Genomic DNA, 20,798 nt, shown 5'->3' on the forward strand with positions numbered 1-20,798 from the left:
CTATCACATACATGCTGTTCTTCACACCAGTATGGGACATTTCGGATGGAACTAAAAGTTTAAAAAGTTATAGCAACTTCCGGTAAGCTTTTAATTTGTTAATGAAACCTGTTATTTCCGTTTTTATTTTGAAATACTTCTGGTGAATTTTCGTGCCTGCCCGTGTGATAGACTGCTCTTGTCTGTAGACACAGATGAACGTAAAACGGTGTTGCTGAGGTTAACATTCAGCTCCTGGCTGGAAAAAGAACACGGTATTGTCTTGTTGTACTTGTTTTATGTTCCTTATATCTTTTATAAGTGATAGCAAAGGTGTGTCTGTGCTCTGTGTTTAAGTCACGTCATCATAGCAAGTTTTGCTAGCTTTCTGTATGTGAACTTTAGGTTTAGCATGGCCATGAACTACGTCATTGTGTATACTTTATTTTGTTTGTTTTCTATACGTAAGAGCTTATTTTAATGTAATGTATTTGTCCTTTAGCTCTTTCTCTGTTTTGTGGAGGAAAAAGGTGTAATCAATAGTGAATTTGTGTTCAAATATGGCTGAAGTTTCCCAGTTTGGGCCTCAGGCAATTTTCTGCTTTGCCTCATCTGCTGCCTGTTAGTGAACTCAAGGTCAGATGAAGTAGCCAGCTGGCCACAAGATTTACACTTTTTGGATTGAAAACTTTAAGTCTTTCAGTTTTATGGAAAGATAGACGTGTGGTGCTAATGCAGTTTTATCCTATCTAATTTTAAACGTGGGGAAAGTAAATCCTATTATTGAAATAATATTGTTAAATCACCTTTGGACTAAATAAACAAGATTGCTCTTTTTGGCAGTATCCCATGGAAACATTCTAAATTTGGAGTGCAGGTACTCCAGATTAGGCATGGGACTTTCCCGTCACAAATACCCCTACCAAAATAATTGCGATTCACAATATTATTGCGATGAAGATTTTGATTCATTTTGCAGCCCTATGCTGGACACATGAAGGATAACACAGGAATCTAGGTGACAGCCTCCCAGATGGCTGGACATCTGATTTATAAGAGCCACGATGTACCACCTGTTGGGATGTTCTCGCCTACACACAACAGGTGTCTTATGTGTCTGAATTTGCAAATGTGCTTTTTGGAAACATCACAAGCAGCTGAGAGAAAGATGGATGAAACATGGGCCATTGTACAACAAAATGATAAACAAAGCCAGCCACATCAGGAGGCTCTGATATCTGATTTCCATTTCCATTCAAAGGGATGAAGTATGTCACATTGTTGCGTGGTCTTTTATGAGATCTCACTGATGCTGGTTTCATTGTGTTAATAGATGAATGGTGAATGCTTGTTTATTTTGTTGCGCAGCACCAACACATTCATCTTTTACAGGTGTCCATTTTATATATGTAAATTTACAATTAATGTATCAAACATATTGAATGGAGGCATTTTACATTCCAAAGTCTAGAGCAGTCTTCAGATAAATCTGATTGACCAAGTATACAGACAGAATGTTGATTCATTAGCAGGTGCCACTATAGATCATTATTGATTATTATTGATATGAACTAAATTTTTTGGAACAGTTATAGTGTAGACATTGCAGTGTGTACATGACATATCTCTCAGACATTAGAGAAATTGGGGTTGTCTTTTGCATGTCTGTTGTTTTTGAATCTTAAGGCCACTTCCCCACCTATGACCCTGTTACTGTGGTGTGATAAAGCACAAGGAATGACCAGTCAGACTCCAGAAGGTGGCCTGTGGCACCCTTGTGTGTTGAAGTTCTGGATGATAAACAACATCGCTTCGTTGCGTTAAAAGTAGAGGTCAGCAGTGTCTCACTGATGAGCGTCCTTTCATCCTCACAGTAAAGAACAGTAAAGGCTCTGTGTGTTAATGCTACTCAGAGAATCTGAAAGACACAGCAAGCCGACTGTAAAAGCTACATAAAGCTGAAGCACAGAAATAAACAGCAAGTTAGGTATAAAATGCTGTACTATTTTCCTGTGTGGGCAGACCTAGTATTAGATCTTATTGTTCCCGTTATTGTCAGGGAGCTTTCTCTATATTTAGGTCATCACTTCTGCTACATATTATCATTTGACATCAGAGCCCATTAGTGTGCATCATATTATTACACACAAACCTCAGTTGGATGGAAAATGGGTGTAATGTGCTGTTAATATGTCTATATTTCAATTTTTGACAATCAAAGCTGGAATCAGCCACTTTATATTCACGCTGCTCCTTTTTTGTCTGCGCTTTGTCCTGAGTCAGCCTGCGTTCCCTGCCGTCATAATCAAGACCCATTCGATGTTATTAATGTAATGTAAAATGTAGAGGTGAGTAAATGCACGTTTTATTCTGCATGTTTTCACATTTCTGTGGATCTCTCAGGAGACATGCTGGCCCATCCATCCTTGCTGACAGATGTTCAGAGACGGCTTTGACTGACAGATTTTGTCCTTGAGATGGGTCTGGGCTGCTTTCCCTAGCGTGAAAAGAATCCCCCAGAGATATACTTCACCCTGATGTTTTCAGTCAGAGACGACGATCTGAACCTTCACCTCCAAGGGGGAAGAATCTCGGAGCATTGAGGCAAGGAAATATTAGTAAAGAGTGAAAGAGACAGATGACATTCTAAAGAGTTGATATTGAATGTTAAGAGAGACAGATAAAGATAGCAAGGGAGTGGGAAAGAAAGCAAAGGAAGGAGAGAGAATTTGAAAGGCAGCCAAGCGAAAGATAGGGAGCTGCAGATTTAGTCAACACAAAAAAACTCCTACACGCTCTCACTTGAGCCCGTACCTTAGGCTCTGAAGCAGAGAGGAGAAAGAGTGAAATCATACCATCTTCTTACTGTCTTTTCTTTTCTCTTGTCATTGTCTCTCCTCTAACCACTCTTTGTCAGCCCTTTCTCTCTGTCTCTGCCATAGTCACTGAAAGTCATAATTCCCTCTGGGAGAAATGGGTTGTATGATAATGAGTTATGATATGATTATGGGCTATTCAATTTGAAAACTTAGACTTTAAATTCAAAACCTTCGCTTATTCTGCCTGCTGCATTTAACCTGTATATTGTACTAAAAGGTTTCTATGGAAATCAACCTTAACTGAAATATATAGCATCCAGGCACCAGAGCTTCCGTTTCCAATTGAATTAAATGCCATTTGATATTATATTAATTCTACAGTATGGGCAAATGCAGTAGTTATTTCCCATGAGTTGAATTCAGCCCAGTCCATATATCATTTCAATCCTTAGGACATTTTTATTTCCTTTATCTCTTGTGCAACGGTCAGGGCTGGCAGGCAACAATAAGACTGTCAATTATTTTGAGATAAGATTTATACAGAGGTTCCACAAAAAAGTCTCCATCAAAAGATATGAGATGAGAATGAAAGCAGACCAAGAATTTAAATTTAAAGGGTTATTTGACATGCAGAATAAAACTACAAAGACAAAACTAACCAGCAATGCAAAAGCCAAGGACTAACTTTAGATGTTTGATGAACAGCAGTTAAGCAGAAAAGACATCTTTTTTTTTTTTATTTATTTTTTTGTTTAGACAACTCTATCAAAAACCAGTATCACTGTCAATACACTCACCCTAAATTAAAAAATGTAATTCTGTATCACAGAGATTCCCAAAGTGCTTGACAGTTCTGCAGGTGGGATATAAAAGGTCATGTTTCTAATTTTTTTTTGACCGTTAGTGCACCTGCAGCATGGATCTGTGCCATAAGTGCACCCACGGTAATTTGCAGTGGGAATAATACACAAATCCTTAAATGGACATTCTAGGTGTGTTTATAGGTCAACAGGTGAACTTTTTAGTTACCCTCAATATCACCATTTTGTATTTATTTACATTTATCTACATTTATTATGTAGAAAACCTATGATGAGCTTTGCTAAAGATGTAGTTTTTAAAGGTTTTTGCTTGTGGTGTCTTTTTGACATTTTTTGTGTGTGAATAGTTTGCAGCTGTATTTTGTGCATTCATTTGCCAAATTCTCAAATATTTATGAGGGGAAAAGGTTAGTATTAATTGTGCTATAAAATATTGTTGTTTGTTTTTCCTATTGTGTCCTGTCAGTCATCTCACAATCCTTCAGGTTTATATTGTAGCCCATGGTGTTTAACTAATGTTATAAAAATCTTCTAGGCTTGACTAGTTACTACCACTTAAGCATCACTGCTTATATAAAAAACAATATTTCAACTGTTTTTTATATTGAATTTTACCTCATAACAATAATAATAATAATAATAATAATACACAATGTGACAGTAACATTAAAAAAACACAAGGACAAACATAACAAAACAGAAAATATAAATAATAAATACAATAAGAGAAAAGGAGGGGGGTTGTGATGGCCTTAGCCAGTCACACTGGTACGTGGAAGGCTTTCAAAATAATCCAGGAAGGGTTACCATGTCTTTGCAATATTTTGCAGCAGAGCCCAGGCTATGGTATTGTAGTTCCTCCAGTTTTAAATGTGCTGTGAATTCTCTGATCCACCCAGCATGTGAGGGTGGGGCCCGGTCCTTCCACTTAAACAGAATGAGCCGATGGGCTTTAAGAGAAGCAAATGCAAGGGAATTAGATTGAGAGTTTGAAAGGGGTGTTCCATCAGGGGCTAATCCGAACAGAGCAGCTATAGGATTAAGTGGAATATTACGGGAATACATACATGAAAGGCTATCAAATATAGTAGACCCAAATGGAATAATTGTACGACAGGAGAAAAACGTTTTTTTCCTGATTATATTTCTTTACCTATCATGACAGATGTTTACATTAATGTATTCAAAAGCAAGGTCTGCTATCAATAATAAAGCAGGTTTTAAGGATACTTGTGGAGGAATAAGCTTTGAGGAATGTTTCCTCCTCCACAAAGCAGCAGCATTAAACTCAACCATGTGGGAGAAGAATGAATCAAAAGCTGTGCAGTTTAGTGAAAAGCAGAACGTGAATAATCTGAAGATGACAGTCTGGTAAACACGAGTACTTCAGAGTCTCAGTAATCCTGAACAAACATCAAGAGCCTCTGTACCGACGCTAATGAAATCTGAGGAGGGGTCTGTGTTTGTGTGTGTGTTCTTGTATGTGTGGCTTTATTAAGACCAAAAACAGTATGAACCACACGGTGTGAGGACATTTTGGCAACATGAGGACATCTTGGCTGGTCCTCGCATCTTTCAAAGGGCTTTTGGGGGACCTGGTGTTAGTGTAAGGGTTGGAATTGGAGGATTTAGGTTAGGGTTAGGCATTTAGTTTTGATGGTTAAGGTAAGGAACTAGGGAATACATATGAGTGTCCACACAAAGAATGCAGAACTGTGTGTGTGCATGCGTGTGCACAGAGATACCATTTGTGACTGATGGAGCTTGCAGAATGAGGAGGCACCAATTATTTTTCAGCAAAATCTGATATCCTGTGAGCGTTTCCTAGCAAGTAAACAATAAAATCTGACTGTCGTAATCCCAAGAGCTTTGCCATTTGACTGTCATCTAAATGTGCCAGTGCAAGCAAGTTGCCGTGAGGATTTATATGACGAGAAATAATCAGAATGATCCAAATCACAATGAGAATAGGCTGATACCTAGACATTCAATAAAACCCTGCTGGATGAGAGAAAAGACCAAATAGGATTATAATTGTAGCACAACATCCCCACAGTAGCCATATATTGGTCCCATAAGTGAAGGCCATTAACTGGCGTGTACAGTAATTTCACAAAATTGCAATCAGCAGAGTGGGGTTATGTGTGTTGTCAAGGCTCTTAATAAGCATCCAAAATCCTACACATCTGTCATAATCTCTAGTAGCCTACAGCCATACTGGGTGTACCTGGTGAGGTTTTAAATCCCTAAAAGCATGCAAATAACATGTCCTCTCAATGTGAGTGAATGCAGTTTCATAAAAGCCAATCTGTACAGGGAATTCAGTGCTCATTTTAGCTGCCATTGTAGGGAGCAAAAAAAGGCATGATGATATATGAATTAGCTGGCTGTATAGGGAGGAAAAAAATCTTCCAATGACCCTGTAAAGGAGTAAACAGTCCCAGTGCTGTGTGGAGCCTATGGCTATATTTCCAGCAACAGCAAGTGTGGAAATGCTTCCTAAATGCCTTGAAGAGGACGGCCAGTAAATGACATCAATGTGTGGAGAGACTGAAATGACGGCGCGGCAGCCTGAGGGAACAATAACTGCCATTAAGGCCTTCATTTTAAATCTTCCCATTCAATTTCATGAGGTGACAGTGCTGTAAACTTTATCATGGCCACTTAAACAGTGTGTATTGTAACTAACAAATAGGCCACATGTGTACTTTTCAGAGGACACATTGCACAAACAAGAGAGCACTGATGGTTTCCCCAGTGCAACAACACTATACATTAGCCTTGACGACTTCATAGTGTAATCAACGATTTACCTGCTTCTTGCCTGCTGTCAAGGAGCCCAGTGTTGGTGCACTAAAAACACACAGACCTAAGAGAGAATTTATGTAAGGCAGCTTTTGCCTGCAAACGTTATGCTCTTCATTAGACACATCAGAACACATGAGACAAAACACTTCATCAGTAAAAGTGAGGCTGTGCTGCAAGGTGGCCTCTCTAACAATGGCATTCTCTTCTGCCAGACAGGGCCGTTTATGATGTCACCGCTGAATTGATAATATTAACCCAAGTGAATGCAGGTGCTGGAGGTTATTATGTTGATGATACTCATACAGGTTTTTATCTTTTCGTAGATCAAACATGATATTTCCACACATGCTCTGCAGAGAAAACTGACGAGACAGTGGCATGAGTTTGAATGTCATAGGCTAATTCTATTGATCCAAGCTGCATGAGGAGTGAATGTGTTTGATCAATGACCAACAAGGCAGCAATCAATTGTAACCTTGGCATCACATAATTTAATGCAGCTGTGTGTGTGTTTTTTAAAACTGCATTTGACTCATAATCTTGGGACATTGTTAATTATGGTGCGTCTCTGGTGCGTCTCTGGTGCCAAATGTGATTCAAGGTACATATTTTGGGTGTGGTGACATCAACATTTATAAAGGTCATTTTATTTAATTGGTAGTTGAACTGTATCCCTACAGAGTCTTTTTGAAGTCTGTCTCCTATAAACCCTTGCACTCCATACAACAGTATATACATATGTATATACATATGTATATATCACTGCACCCAAAGTCTCTTTTGTTAAATAATTTTTCCATTAATAGTATGTCTCTTTAATAAAATTGTGATCTTAAAGTGATAGTTTTGTTTTGAAAACATGGCTGCCAATGAGGACACAGGGAAATTTCATTTTTGTGACTTAATATACGGAAGTCTAATCTGATTAAAAGAGTATGCCTGCTTAAGTTTATGATATCTTTAGAGCTGCAACTAATGATTATTTTCATAATCGTTCAATTTGTTGATTATTTTCTCGATTAATCATTTGGTCCATAAAATATCAGAAAACCTTGAAAAAGTGTTCGTCAAACCGGGAAATGATGATGTTCTCAAATGTCTTGTTTTGTCCACAAACCAAAATGACTAACTTTTAATGATTTCTTTGTTATCAAGAGCAAAGAAATGAAGAAAATATTCACATTTAAGAAGCTTAAGCAATCGGAAATCTAGTTTTAGTCATGGAAAAAGTTTCAAACCGATTAATCGATTATCAAAATAGTTGTCGATTAATTTAGTAAATGAATAATAATCGATTCATCGATTAATTGTTTCAGCTCTAGATATCTTAATGTGTGCTACGTGTTCTTGCCATTTTCTCCCCATCACCAAGGTGACACAAGTCGTGTCACTCTAAAACTATAATCACTTCATTATGGCACAGAGAGGTTGTTGGTCCACTGCTGCCTCCATTAGGTTTACATGTATTATGTTGTAACTAATGTGTTTAAAATCCTTTGTCCAGTTAGTGACACAAACTGACCAAACAGGGCAGCAGCTGACAGCTCCCGTGTCTCTGCAAGCTAAAAATTGATTTTTCTGCTTATTTATCTATGGACTTTGGTGCAGGAGACTGAGCCGTTTACAAACTTACATTTCTCATCAGAAAAGGCGGTCCAATGGGGGAGAAAGTGGGAAACATATTCATAAAACACAGTAGACTCAAGCCAGATTTGTCATTTCCACTTCCACCACTCCAGAAATCAAAATGGAAAGCCCAATATTATGGATGCTTTCTGCATTAAGCTTTTTCCTCTCCATATATGCTCATTATAGAGAAGTGCGTCTGTAAGAAACAAATATCCACAGGCAGCAGGGTTTCGGATTTGATTTTTGGAGAGGTAAAAGCGGACATTTCTAGTTTCTAGTGGTGATTCATCTCCATTTTAGGGCATTCAGCCATTTAATTTTTCTCTATAATGAACATCTAACAAGAGGCAAAAGCTTAATTCAGACAGCATCCATATTGGGGTTTCTGTTTTGATTTTTGGAGAGGTGAACGTGGACATAGCTAGAGATGTTTGTGCGAAATCTAGCGGTGATTCATCTTTGTTTTTTTAATGAAGACAGCATCCATAATGTTGGGTTTTCTGTTCTGATTTTGGAAGAGCGGAGTGTGGGCATGACTAGAAGTGTCCATGAGAAATTTGATGATGATTGATCGCTACTTTCAGTTAAGCTTTTTCACATTAAGTGTTTTTAGATTTCCCCCAGATTTTCACTAGATTCTACTGGCTGAGACATTTGTTAAGTGGCTAAAGGAAAGTAAGTGTCTCGGTTTTGACAATGTATTAGAACCTCATTCATCCACACTACACCTATAACCTGTACTAGCTCATTAATAGTCCTTACTGAATGCGACATGACATCTCTTTAATATAGATCTAATTAGCTCATTGTGCTTAAAAATAAGTCATTATCATACAACGACATCGGAAATCTCATCCTCTGCCTGGATGCTTTCTGTGTGGTCGTTACTTGGTGACCTCTCCTCCCGGAGCTGCGCCTCGCCCCTCAGCGGCAGCATGAGATGATGCTGCTGAGATCACTTTAGGAAGGCGGTGCAGAGAGAGAAATAGAGAGAGAGAGCTACGTGTTGCTGCGCAGCAACAGAGAGAGAGAGGAATTCCCTCGCACAAACAAAAGCGGCCGTCAGGGCGTGTATCAGTCTTTACAGCTGATACCTGTGGATGAATAACGTGTAAACCTCCCGCTGGATGCAGGATGTAAGAACCACCGCGCGTCAACAAGCCTTCGAAGAGGTTTTTTTCTCTTAATTTCTGGAAACAATGTCATGTTTGAGCTCTCGTAGACGAGGCTCACGTCTCCTCTGCTGAAGATGTGAAGGAACAACCTGACAGACGCGCCTGTCTGGACTCCAGGGGATGACTCTGCCTTTTATCATGAGACTCAACTGCCCCCAACCACGCAACACTAAATTGGAATATGGCATCAGCCAAGTTGAAACGCAGACTCTTCTTCTAGGAGGATTCGTTGAGCTTTAAAGTAAGTTACACGTGTCTTTGTTTCAGTTCAGCCAAATGCTGCTCCTCCTGTAACTGTTTTATTTGGGGGGAAACATTGTGTAACAAAAGGGCATCGTTTTGTGACAATAATTCAAATGATAATCTCGTATTTGTTTCAGTTGAGAATTATCTCCATTGTATGTGTCTTTTTCTTAATGTGACTGGTCCTTCATTCATTGTCTTCTGCGTGTCGTGCGTGTCTGTGTGTCCCCCTCTGCAGACATGACTGGTCAGCTGTTGGGGGAACTGGGCAGCGGGGCTCACATGGACGACAACGCCGCCATCCGCATTAACGTAGGCGGCTTCAAAAAGCGTCTCCAGTCCGACACTCTCTCCCGGTTCCCTGAGACTAGACTTGCGCGTCTCCTCCACTGTCAATCCAAAGAATCCATACTGGAGCTGTGCGACGACTACGACGACACGGAGAAAGAGTTTTACTTTGATAGAAACCCAGCACTCTTCCCCTACGTGTTGAATTTCTACAACACGGGGCGGCTGCACGTCATGGCCGAGCTGTGCATCTTCTCCTTTAGTCAGGAGATCGAGTACTGGGGCATCAACGAGTTCTTCATCGACTCCTGCTGCAGCAGCGCGTACCACTGTAGGAAAATGGATCAGGACCGAAAGGACTGGGAAGACCGGAGTGATGAAGGGAGCACCACTTCATCGTTCGATGAGCTGCTGGAGTTCTATAACGACGCGACCAAGTTTGACAAACAGCCGCTCGGGAGCGCACGGAGGCGCATCTGGTTAATGCTGGACAACCCTGGCTACTCCGTGCCAAGCCGCATCATCAGCATCCTCTCCATCCTGGTGGTACTCGGCTCCATCGCCACGATGTGCATGAACAGCATGAATGAGTTCAGCCTGTTGGACAGTGAGGGGCAGCCCACGGAGGATCCCCGTTTCGAGACCGTGGAGCTCTTTGGCATCGGCTGGTTCACTTTGGAGCTCGTTGCTCGGTTCGTGGTGGCGCCAGATCTCATGCACTTCTTCGAGCACCCATTAAACGTTATAGACTTGATATCCATACTTCCATTTTACTTGACACTCCTGATTAACCTGGTGGTGGAGAGCAGCCCAGCGCTTGCCAATCTGGGACGCGTTGCGCAGGTGCTGCGGCTAATGAGGATTTTCCGCATCTTGAAGCTGGCGCGTCACTCCACGGGGCTGCGCTCCTTGGGGGCCACACTCAGGAACAGCTACAAAGAGGTGGGCCTGCTGCTTCTCTACTTGGCTGTCGGCGTTTCCTTTTTCAGCGTCATGGCATACACGGTGGAGAAAGAGGACAGCGAGGATTTCTCCACCATCCCGGCGTGCTGGTGGTGGGCCACGGTCAGCATGACCACCGTAGGGTACGGAGACGTGGTGCCAGCGTCCATTGCGGGCAAGCTGACCGCCTCGGCGTGCATCCTAGCCGGGATCTTGGTCGTTGTGCTTCCGATTACGCTCATTTTCAATAAATTCTCCCTCTTCTACAAGAAGCAGAAGCAGCTGGAGATCGCAATGAGAAGCTGCAATTTTGACGAGGACATAAAGCAGGTTCCTTCCATTAACCTGAGAAACTATTACGCGCACAAAGTCAAATCCCTGATGGCGAGCTTGTCAAACATGAGTCGGAGTTCACCCAGCGAGCAGAGTCTGAATGAGTCAATACACTGAAGCACTTTGACGGGAGGACGCGCGTGCACGTGGGTGGGGTGTCCGCGTTCACGCAGCAGCGGCTGCACGAGGAGCTGTCCACGGTGCTGAAAGAAAACCCACTTCCATCCACCGGTGCAATAACGTGTTGATCCATGTGTCAGTGACGAAAAGAAAGTATAAGCAAATGTACAGCACAGCCTAAATATATAATATCACACTGTGTGCTGTTATTGTCCCTTCAATAATAGACCAAACGAAACGTGACAGCATCAGATTATAAAAAGCCAGAGAATGCTGTAGTCATTTACCATCCTAGAAGGTGTCACACTGTTGTCCAGCTTTACTTGTATTCAAATCTGTCTGAAAGTAACTCCGGATGTACTGTATGCTGTTGTTGTTTTTTGAAAGCGTGTCAACATGTACAGTAATTGTGGTGTTGCTACAAAAAAAAAACCTCCAGACGTGCAGTTAAAATTAAAAAGCAAAGTGTATTAAACAAGAAAAAACACACATAATGTTCTTTCCTCGTCATTGAATGTGCAGATCAGAGCAAGGGTCTTAGTGTCATACCATGTGAGATCATGTGTTTTAAGCCTGAAGGGGTGAAAGGGATTTGTACCTGTGACTGACGCAGCGACTGAAACATTTTGACAGGCATAGTAACAACCATTCAGAGGTGAGATCCTGTTTTTTTTTCCCTCAGATGATTTTATTCTCTGGCTGCATCACCGTTTCAGAAGAGAAAACAAATGCGTGTTTTTTTAATCGCCCAATACACCACACTAATAAACTGCCGGGTGTTTCACACATAATTGACAGTGACAGATGTGTTTTCAACAACACTGTAGATGCATCAAACCTACTGTTTTTTTTACACTTTTTTTGATGGAAAACAAAACAGACAAACAGACAGAATTTGAGGCCAGTGGTTACAAGTCTTACAGAGAAAACACAATGCCCTTGTATTCGTTCTGTTATGCCCGACTTAAATCTGCCACTTTACAAGGGTTTTGTCTGCGGAGAAAAATGGCAGTGACAGCCTGCAAAGGTCTCCCTTTTCCATCAAGTCTCAAGGTGTCTGGATAAAACATGTTTTTTTTTTGGGTTTTTTTATTAACTGGGCCTGAGTGAAGTCAGTGCAAACCCTCTCCCTGCTGCTTTTTTCCCCCAGCAGTAAACAGCTTTGTCACAGTAGCAGGAATTCACCAGAGAGCACTAATTTAGAGGCATTGATTTCACTTTAAAGAATAAAAGAGCTGTTTGAAACTCTAAACGATCAGTTATTTTGTCATGTCATATTTTGGTACAGTTTTTAGAGCATTTTATTTTGAAGCCAGCTCATGAAACAGCTTCTTTCTTCTTGTCACAGTAATTTTTCGGTACTTGGAGGTCATTCATACATTTATTCATCAGTTAAAAGACAATTTTGAATTCATTGTCTCCAGTTTAATTTGTGATGACATGCAGATGTTTGTACATAAATGTAGTCACGGCTAATTCGTCTGAACATAAAAACACAGAATGTGGCCTATGAGGGGGCTGACAACAAAATAAAATCAAAAAGTACTCTGTAAAGACCAAAGTATACTGAATATACTCATAACATCATATCAATATTAGGACACAGTGTCATATTCAGGGTTGAATGAGAGGTGAATGACTGAGTAGCGGTGATGTAATTCAAATGCACATCAGCTCTACATCTGAGGCCAATTAAATCACTCTCCTTTTGTTTACTCCTTTAAACCTTTAAAGCCTTTTCCCAGTGGGAGCGAATCCAAAACACCAAACTAGCATGCGGGGAAAATACCAGGATAACTTCACAGAGGTAACAGGTGACATTTGAAAAAAAAAAAAAAAAAAAATTCAACAGAAAAGAAGAAGTGATCCGTCTTACCGAGTGGAAAGTAATTATAGAGTTTGTGAGGAGATGGAGAATTACTATAAGGCAGTGGAGAAACATAAGATGAGAAGATGTGGCTGAAAGTCAGTGATTTCTTTTCTCTGTGTGTGTAGGTCACTGTGAATCCTGAGGAGGACAAAGATGTGTGGCCTCTGCCTCCCCTCGGCTCGCTTGTATCATTACCCTCTGACTGTGGTGATGGATGTAAGGAAGGCCCACAGCCTGTCTGGCACACAGCTGAGTACAGATGGCACCTCAGATTATTACAGAGTAAAATGTTTTTCTTCTTCACCAGCAGAGATTAAACCCCACAACATTCTTTTTTCACTAGAACTGAAATTCTCAGGCCCTTTTCGGAGGTTATTTTTAAATTTGGCTCACGTGTAAGTGTTTCAACTTGTACTTTATAATCAGGGCTGGTTTAATAAATAGATTTTTAATTACATCAGTGCCCTTTGATTAAGTTCACTGACTTTGTTCCTGTCACAAGGACAAAAGAAGAAAAATACTGCGGCGCTGATGGAGAATACGAAGAGAATGATGCATGCGCTTCCGTATGTGTGATGTTTTGTGTACTGTACACAAACAAAGCAGACAGCATGTCGAATACAGACCATATTGATTGGGTATAACACTGTTACTAAGCAGACATTTCATGTTGTTGCACATTACCATCTGCTACAATCCCTTTCGCTTTAAACTGCGTGGGAAAATTAGATCTTTTCAGTGTGCTTGTTTCGCCGCACGCCCCCACCCCCCACTTTCTCCTGCTTCCCACCGTGTCTGATCAATGAACATCTCCAAAAATAATCTCTCATTACACAGTTCATGGCGTCACTAATTATCATCTTAAGAAGTTGTGCATATATTATGCAGAACGCAGGTGATGTTGAACACGCTGGTGAGGTCAGAGTGTGTTTGTGTCAACAAGCATGTTGAGTGTTTTGATCTGATAATTCCACAACGAAGATTGCAACCAATATTTCAAAAGAACAAAAAGTAAAGTGCGGCTTCAATTTAAAAAATCAAGGCATAATATTATCATACTTACACAATTTGACAGTGATTTTATTATTCCATGAATGCCATGAATGCCTTCTAGAAAACTTCAAGGCCGTCCTTAACATAGCTATTGATTGATTAGGTTGGATTTTCTACCATGCTATGAGTTCAGTGTCAGTCTGCTGGTCAATCATATCACAACACCATGTTAAGGCTTACTGAACATCTTCACAACATTTCACTTTGTCCAGTATCACAGCAAACACTGGCTCTTACTGCACAATATGAACCAAAAAACAAAAAAAAACCTACTAATCCTACTAACATTAAAGGTACAGCAGGCAGGATTATTCATTTATTTACTTAGAATAGAATCCAATCCAATCCAATCCAATCTTACAAAGCACATTTAATAAACAACAGCAATCGACCAAAGTGCTTTACAGTAGTATTAAACATAATAATAAGAACGTAAGGAATGAAAAAACAAACAAAAGTAAATAAAAACATAAAAGACATAAAGCACGTGAGTATGACATCTCACCCATAAAATGCAGAACAACAGACTCGCACTTTCTCAAATGCAGAGGAGAACAGGTGAGTCTTTAAAAGAGGTTTAAAAATTGACAATAAAGGAGCCTGTCTAGTGTGTCATGGCAGTCCATTCCACAACATAATAAAATAGAATAGAAAGTCTTTATTGTCATTGCACAGGTGCAGCAAAATTGCAGAATCCTCTTTTCAGGTGAATGATAAGCTGTTTGCATGGCAAACACAATTAAGTACCATAAAAGAAAAGCACAATGAGATAATATAGAAATAAAACTAGAAAATACTAAGAGTATGTAAATGCAATTTCACAAGTAGCATCAGAGAAGGTTTTTGATCAATCACAGCGGAGAGTAAGAAAGAAAAAAGAAAGATAGAAAGAAAGAGCAGTTGTTGGCTGCTACACATCTAATCTGCTTACAGATCTCGATGGTTGAATAATTGCTACTCATGACTTCTTACTCTGCAAAGAAAAGAAAAAAAGGAAGACTAAAAGAGAGTCAGAAAATAAACACAATAAAACATAGTCAGAGATGGAACAATTTCTCAGGTTATTGGATAAGTGGAGCTTTGTCACCTGTGGGTTAATCTCCGCAATTGACACGTGCCGACTGCAAAAGTCTCATCCACTCAGACGGATGTTTTTGGACTCAAAACCACAGACATTTCATTGCGAGCACAACATGTCCTCATCAAACACTTTGTGAATTCTAGCTACTATTTGCCAAAATTGCTTTTATGAAAATAATGTCCATGATTTATAATGAAACTCTCGATGTAGTTTGATTTAAGTGGCTTTGAAGGCTGGAAATGCACCGTTGTTCTCCACAGCTGAGTCTGAATGTACTTTGGCAGCTTTGTTTGGATGCTACAGCCGTGGCAGTCACAGCAAAGAATTTGAATCATCCCAGCCTCGATATGTAGAGGCAGAGGAGCTGGACTGAAACCACAATCTGACTCCTGTGAAATGTTGATAACCTTTACATTCCAGGAGGCTTTGTTAACACTTACCTCATCTTTGGAGAGTTTCACTCATTCATTTATTTACTTACTTAGGACAGCATGAGGGTATTAATATTCAGCTACACAAGAGAAATTGCATGCACAAAATGTTTTGTTGCAGATTGACAATTCTGCCTAAGGAAGGGGAAAAAAAAAAAAATTATATATATATATATATATATATATATATATATATATTTCTTATTACCTCAGCCTGGATGCTTTTAACTGCTTAGGGGATTTATAGTATAACCACACTTCCACAGGAACCAGGCAAACTCACTCTGAAACCATTTCATATCATCCATCTCTCAATTTTACACATCTGCCTCTATGGACTGGAATATAATCTCTCAGTGTTTGTGTGTGTGAGGGGGGAATTAGTTATTAGAGCAAAAAACTCCTGTGTATCAAGAATATTATATTTCCGCTGCAGATAATGTAGAATGATTTTAAATGAAGGAATTGAACTATGTATTGAACTGAACACTGCTGCTCCCACAGGTGATACAGCGAGGCAGAAAGGCTCAGACTGGATCCATTATTACGCTCAGATTGCCGGTGGTAGGTCAGGTCAAGAGGACAGATGCAATCAGACTTTTCCTAACTTAGGAGTGAGAGGAGAAATGGCTGGCAGGTGCACACAGATCGTTTCTCCGTCTGTCTGTCGCTGTGTGTGAGATATGTATGTGTTCGTAAATGCAGTTTGCGCATGCTTGAGCATGTGTGTGTGTGTGTGTGTGTTATTACTTCCCTCCTGAATCATTTTCTCTCCGGGATGAGCCGAGGACAGCAGTTCAGACAGTTTGATTGGTGAAGCTTGAAAAAGATTGAATCTGAAAAATGAAATGCACCTGAGCCTGGTGGGATGACGTAGACAAAAACCCTGAGATTTCAAAGTGTCTAAATGGCAAAAAAAAATATCGTTGTCTTAGCTTTTTTGCTGCAGCAGCTGCAGCAGCAGCATTAATAAAAAGAAATATGAGTTAAGGTAGAGGACTAGTGAGTTATTTTCAATCAAACAGCTCATGATTGTGATGAAGGTTTTCTACATGACTCACTGAAGCAATAATGAAGTTATTGTACCTTAAGTAAAGACAGTTCAAGTTAAGATTAAGCAGAGAATAGGAGAGAGCACAGATGCTTTATGCAGCTGGCAAGACGTGGGATTTGTGCCGTTCTTACCACAACGTGAGAAAGTGTAACGAGCAGTAGCTGTGATAACATATTGTGCGGCATGACTTGAATATAACAGCATAATGAATCTTTTTCTGTTTCACAGAGTCGCTCACTTTTCCTCCCTATCTTCCTTTTACTCCATTGATCTTCCTTAATCATCACCTCACTAAATACCGAGGACTACATTCAACTCCCTGTTGCAGTGGGTAAGGGTGATAATTGCCTAATTTGATATAATTGCGGCACTGTACCTTGTATGATGTGTTTAAATTGTCTTTGAAATCCACCTGGTGTTGGAATTATACTGTGCAAAATGCTGCAGCTGCTCCAGGGAGACCATACTGCCGGAATGAATCTGATTATGCAAACAAACTGAGCTCCGGCCTGGCTCTCTGCGCTCCACGAGTATTCCCTGTGTTTAATTTTGTCATGGATAATCTCAGGTTAGACTCTGGTGGAGGTGTTTTGTGTGTAAAGGTGGTGCTGCCTCCTCTGCCCTCTGACACATGTTGGTCACCTCTGGTGAGTGACAGTGTTACCTTTCGATGAACAGCTCAAGTTGCAGTTTGTTGAGAGAGCTGCGGAAGTGAAACAAATGTACAACAACAGTCCACTTCATTAAATGAAGATATGAACATTCCAGTATGTACACCAGGATAACTGAAAGGCAGGGCCGACGCAAGCCTTTATGGGGCCCTAAGATGAATTTTGATTTGAAATTAGCAATTGTCAACTCCAAAACAAAACCAAATAACTTCAACACTATTTACAGTAGATGTCTGAATAGATCTAAAGAAATTCTTTAATATGATAAAATGTTGGGGGGGTTTCACACACTACTGGGGCCCCACCGTCACCAGGGGTGATGCTTATTGCTTATTCATTGGCAATGATGTCTAAATGAATACTAAGTACATAAATATAACATCATGTATACATATACATATATATATGTGTGTGTATATATATATATATATACATATATATGTATATATATGTATGTATTACTTGTTGTTTCCAGTTTTTAATAGACGTGTTTAGTTCTGTGTCATTAAATGAACGGCATAATTTTCACATGAAAGGATGTTGTGTCTCTTTGAGAGAAAACAGGGACAAGTGACAGAAGTAACAAAACACACAAAGCTGTGTTTTTTACATACAGTATAAGGGAAACTGCGTGAAGGACAGAAAGAACAAAAGCCATTGATACAAAATAGAGTGAGAAAGTTATTATGGTAATGGTTTTTAAAGATGAAAAAGCCTTCCTGAATTCCAGTCATAGAAGTCAATCACTGGGGACATCAAATGGGCTGAGAGCAACACAAGATGAAAGAAAGGCCGGGTAGAAGATGCAGCCTTTTGTTCTCTTATTATCCATATTGCTATGAATCTGAGAGAATAGCTGAAGTACACAGATGGATGTCATGTGGTTTATTGTGCTTTTATTCTATTTTATTGTGGCTGTTTGTAAAGATTAAGCATAAGCCACATCGATGTGCAATATGTCACTCAATGTTTATTTAAAGCTGTTGGTGATTCAGGTTGTTGTTGATATTATTATTCTGCCTCTGTTTGCTCATGATGAACGGAAGCTGACTTTATGTGTATGCTGTGTCCTTAAAAACAGGCTCTGTCAAGCAATACTATCAGACCTGAGTGAGGGAGCATTTATGTGTAGCAGAGCAGGTGTGGACAAAAGGTTTGTTCAACCAAACTGCTGAATGAGGGCAGTACAATTCAGTTCAAACTTTTTGTGGGCACTTCCTCAGGTTTTCAGTCAAACCGGTTTGCTACTGGCTTGCTTTACTAGTGGACCAGTGTTGCTGTTGCCTCCATTAAATGAATCAATTCCAGTGTGCACTTGTAGTGACATTGAAGATGTTTTCATACCTGTATTATGTTCCATTTCAGGGAGCAATATGTTAGAATGTAACCTTAGTTAAATGTAACATTAGTAGTGGCACTGTTACAACAGCGCTGTAGGTCATAAATGCAGCTGGATACTACTCGGAAATTGTGTACACACTGCAAATGTGTAGCGATTGCAACCGATCACTGATTTGTGCCCGAACGGAGTGCGATTGCCGTGTTCACACAAGCCCATTAGAACCGATCTAGGGGAGAAACGTCCCCAATTTCGGAACAGCGAGCGAGGTATGAAAGCACCCTGAGATTAAAATATAGCTGGAGAACAATTTCCTTGGCAGGGAGGGCATCTAAGTTCAAAACCCCAACTTCCAAGCTCTGTCACATCACATTGAATCACTGGAGAGGAAGAGAAAGGAGCAATGGAGGCAAAGAGGCAGAGGAATTTGCTCATCCCAGACACTTTCAATCTATTAGTGAGGGAACGTCAAGTTGAATTGAGCAAACGCACCTAGACTCCCGTTGCGCCCCACAGACACCAGCTCTCCTCTGTGTGCACACATCTGAATACACAATTTCTACTTTTCAGTGAGTTGCATCGCCTCTAAAAACCGAGATGCCAGACACTTATGGTATATGCGTGCACCCATGTACCAGACACACTGTGGCGTAAAGACACAACAACAGGCCCTTAAAGTAACCCACCCTCAAGGGGAACCCTAAGAATCTCACCTACATATATGGAACCACAGGAGAAAACTCTGGAGCAGACAGTGGTGACTGCCTTTTGTTGAAATGTCACACCAATATTCCATATGTAAGACGCTGTTTTCACCTTGTATCTTCTAGAGCCACTGGGGACTGATGAATAATTTCGCGGAGCTCATTACTCTGTCATGGACAGCTCTCACCACTCGGCACGTATACGCACAGGACTCTCACTCACTCGCTTATAAGGTCACCATTAATTAAGCCTTTCACACATGTGAGGAGGGTGATGGATGTTAAACATTACCTCAGAAAACATGTTGTGTTGTGGACACCAGTAAAGGGCTTTACTGGAATCTGATTCTCTTTGATCCAAAGGAATTCATGTATTTTTTCCCGTGTGTTGTGTTGCCGCTGTAATAAACAAAAAGGGAGCGGAGTCTGTGTGGGTGTGGAGTAAATGACATTCTGTCACTGCTGACATATGATGTGGAGTCCACCAGGGACACATCTCCCCTCTCAGACCTCATGGGGAAGAGGGAAGGACGGTAAGTCGATAAGACTGAGGCGTCCACAGACATTTCAGGAGATGTGGCTCAAGTGGGAAAAAAGATGGCACCCCTTCATATTTATTCATTTTTATATTTTTATATTCCTAGTCTACTGTATATGGATCTACCAAAGCGCTGTATACATAACTGCTGTTGTATATTTGAGTCAAATACAATGTTTGGGGCATTATTAGGCCTACATCAAAAACTGATGTTAAAGGCCACATGGAAAAAATCTAATATAAAGTTAGAAATTTCCTCTCACAGTCCAAAAACATGCAATATGGAGATTAGGTAAATTGACCGTAAGTGTGAGTGTGAGAGTGAATGGTTGTTTGTCTCTATGTGGCCCTGTGATGGACTGGTGATCTGTCCAGGGTGTACCCCGCCTATCGTCAGCTGGGATTGGCACTAGCAACCCTTATGTGGAGGATTAAGTGGTAGAAGATGGATGCATGGATGGATGGATAAAGTTAGAAATACTGCAGGTGCTTGAGCACAACCTCGAGTGTATCTTTGTGCATATCTATGGATAAGATATAAGTTGTGTTCCTCTATTATTCTCTCGTATTCCTCTTTTTTTAAAACATTCTCCTCCCTGTCTGTCCATTGTACATGTACAAATTTCAATTAACAATTATTTTTGATAGTTTCAAAAGCTTTCCGCTAATAACTAACTATTGCAAATTTTGTTATTTTCCTTCACAAAAAACTCTCCTCTTGTCAACATATTAAATAAATCACTAGACACGAACTCTAAATGAAAATATGTGGGTTTGTCTTACCCCCACATTATCACTGCTTTTTCCAAGGAAATTGTGTCCACTCACGCTGTAATGCACTGTTTTAGGACACAACTAATTTATTTATTGACTCTAATGTCATATCTATTTCTGTGGTCA

General features: G+C 40.2%; 1 protein-coding gene across 3 annotated transcripts; it reads left to right on the forward strand.

Annotated features, from left to right (window-relative positions):
* The first annotated feature begins 148 nt into the window (after positions 1–148).
* On the forward strand, positions 149–20,476 carry LOC131471702 (potassium voltage-gated channel subfamily S member 2-like). Of its 3 annotated transcripts, XR_009242017.1 has the most exons (4): positions 149–254; positions 13,153–13,309; positions 16,875–16,977; positions 19,487–20,476. XR_009242017.1 is itself a non-coding variant. In XM_058648405.1 (3 exons), exon 3 carries the CDS (start codon positions 9,715–9,717, stop codon positions 11,152–11,154), a length of 1,440 nt encoding a protein of 479 aa, XP_058504388.1. In that variant the 5' UTR covers positions 158–254; positions 2,383–9,472; positions 9,713–9,714; the 3' UTR covers positions 11,155–13,010. The 3 variants fall into 3 exon arrangements, 2 of the variants coding, with proteins under 2 accessions (XP_058504388.1, XP_058504387.1); XM_058648405.1 differs by lacking the exons at positions 13,153–13,309; positions 16,875–16,977; positions 19,487–20,476 and adding exons at positions 2,383–9,472; positions 9,713–13,010 and having other exon boundaries at positions 158–254; XM_058648404.1 differs by lacking the exons at positions 149–254; positions 13,153–13,309; positions 16,875–16,977; positions 19,487–20,476 and adding exons at positions 2,124–9,472; positions 9,713–13,010.
* Positions 20,477–20,798: the final 322 nt, after the last annotated feature.

Source organism: Solea solea, chromosome 13, assembly GCF_958295425.1.
Source record: "Solea solea chromosome 13, fSolSol10.1, whole genome shotgun sequence".
Classification (NCBI taxonomy): domain Eukaryota; kingdom Metazoa; phylum Chordata; class Actinopteri; order Pleuronectiformes; family Soleidae; genus Solea; species Solea solea.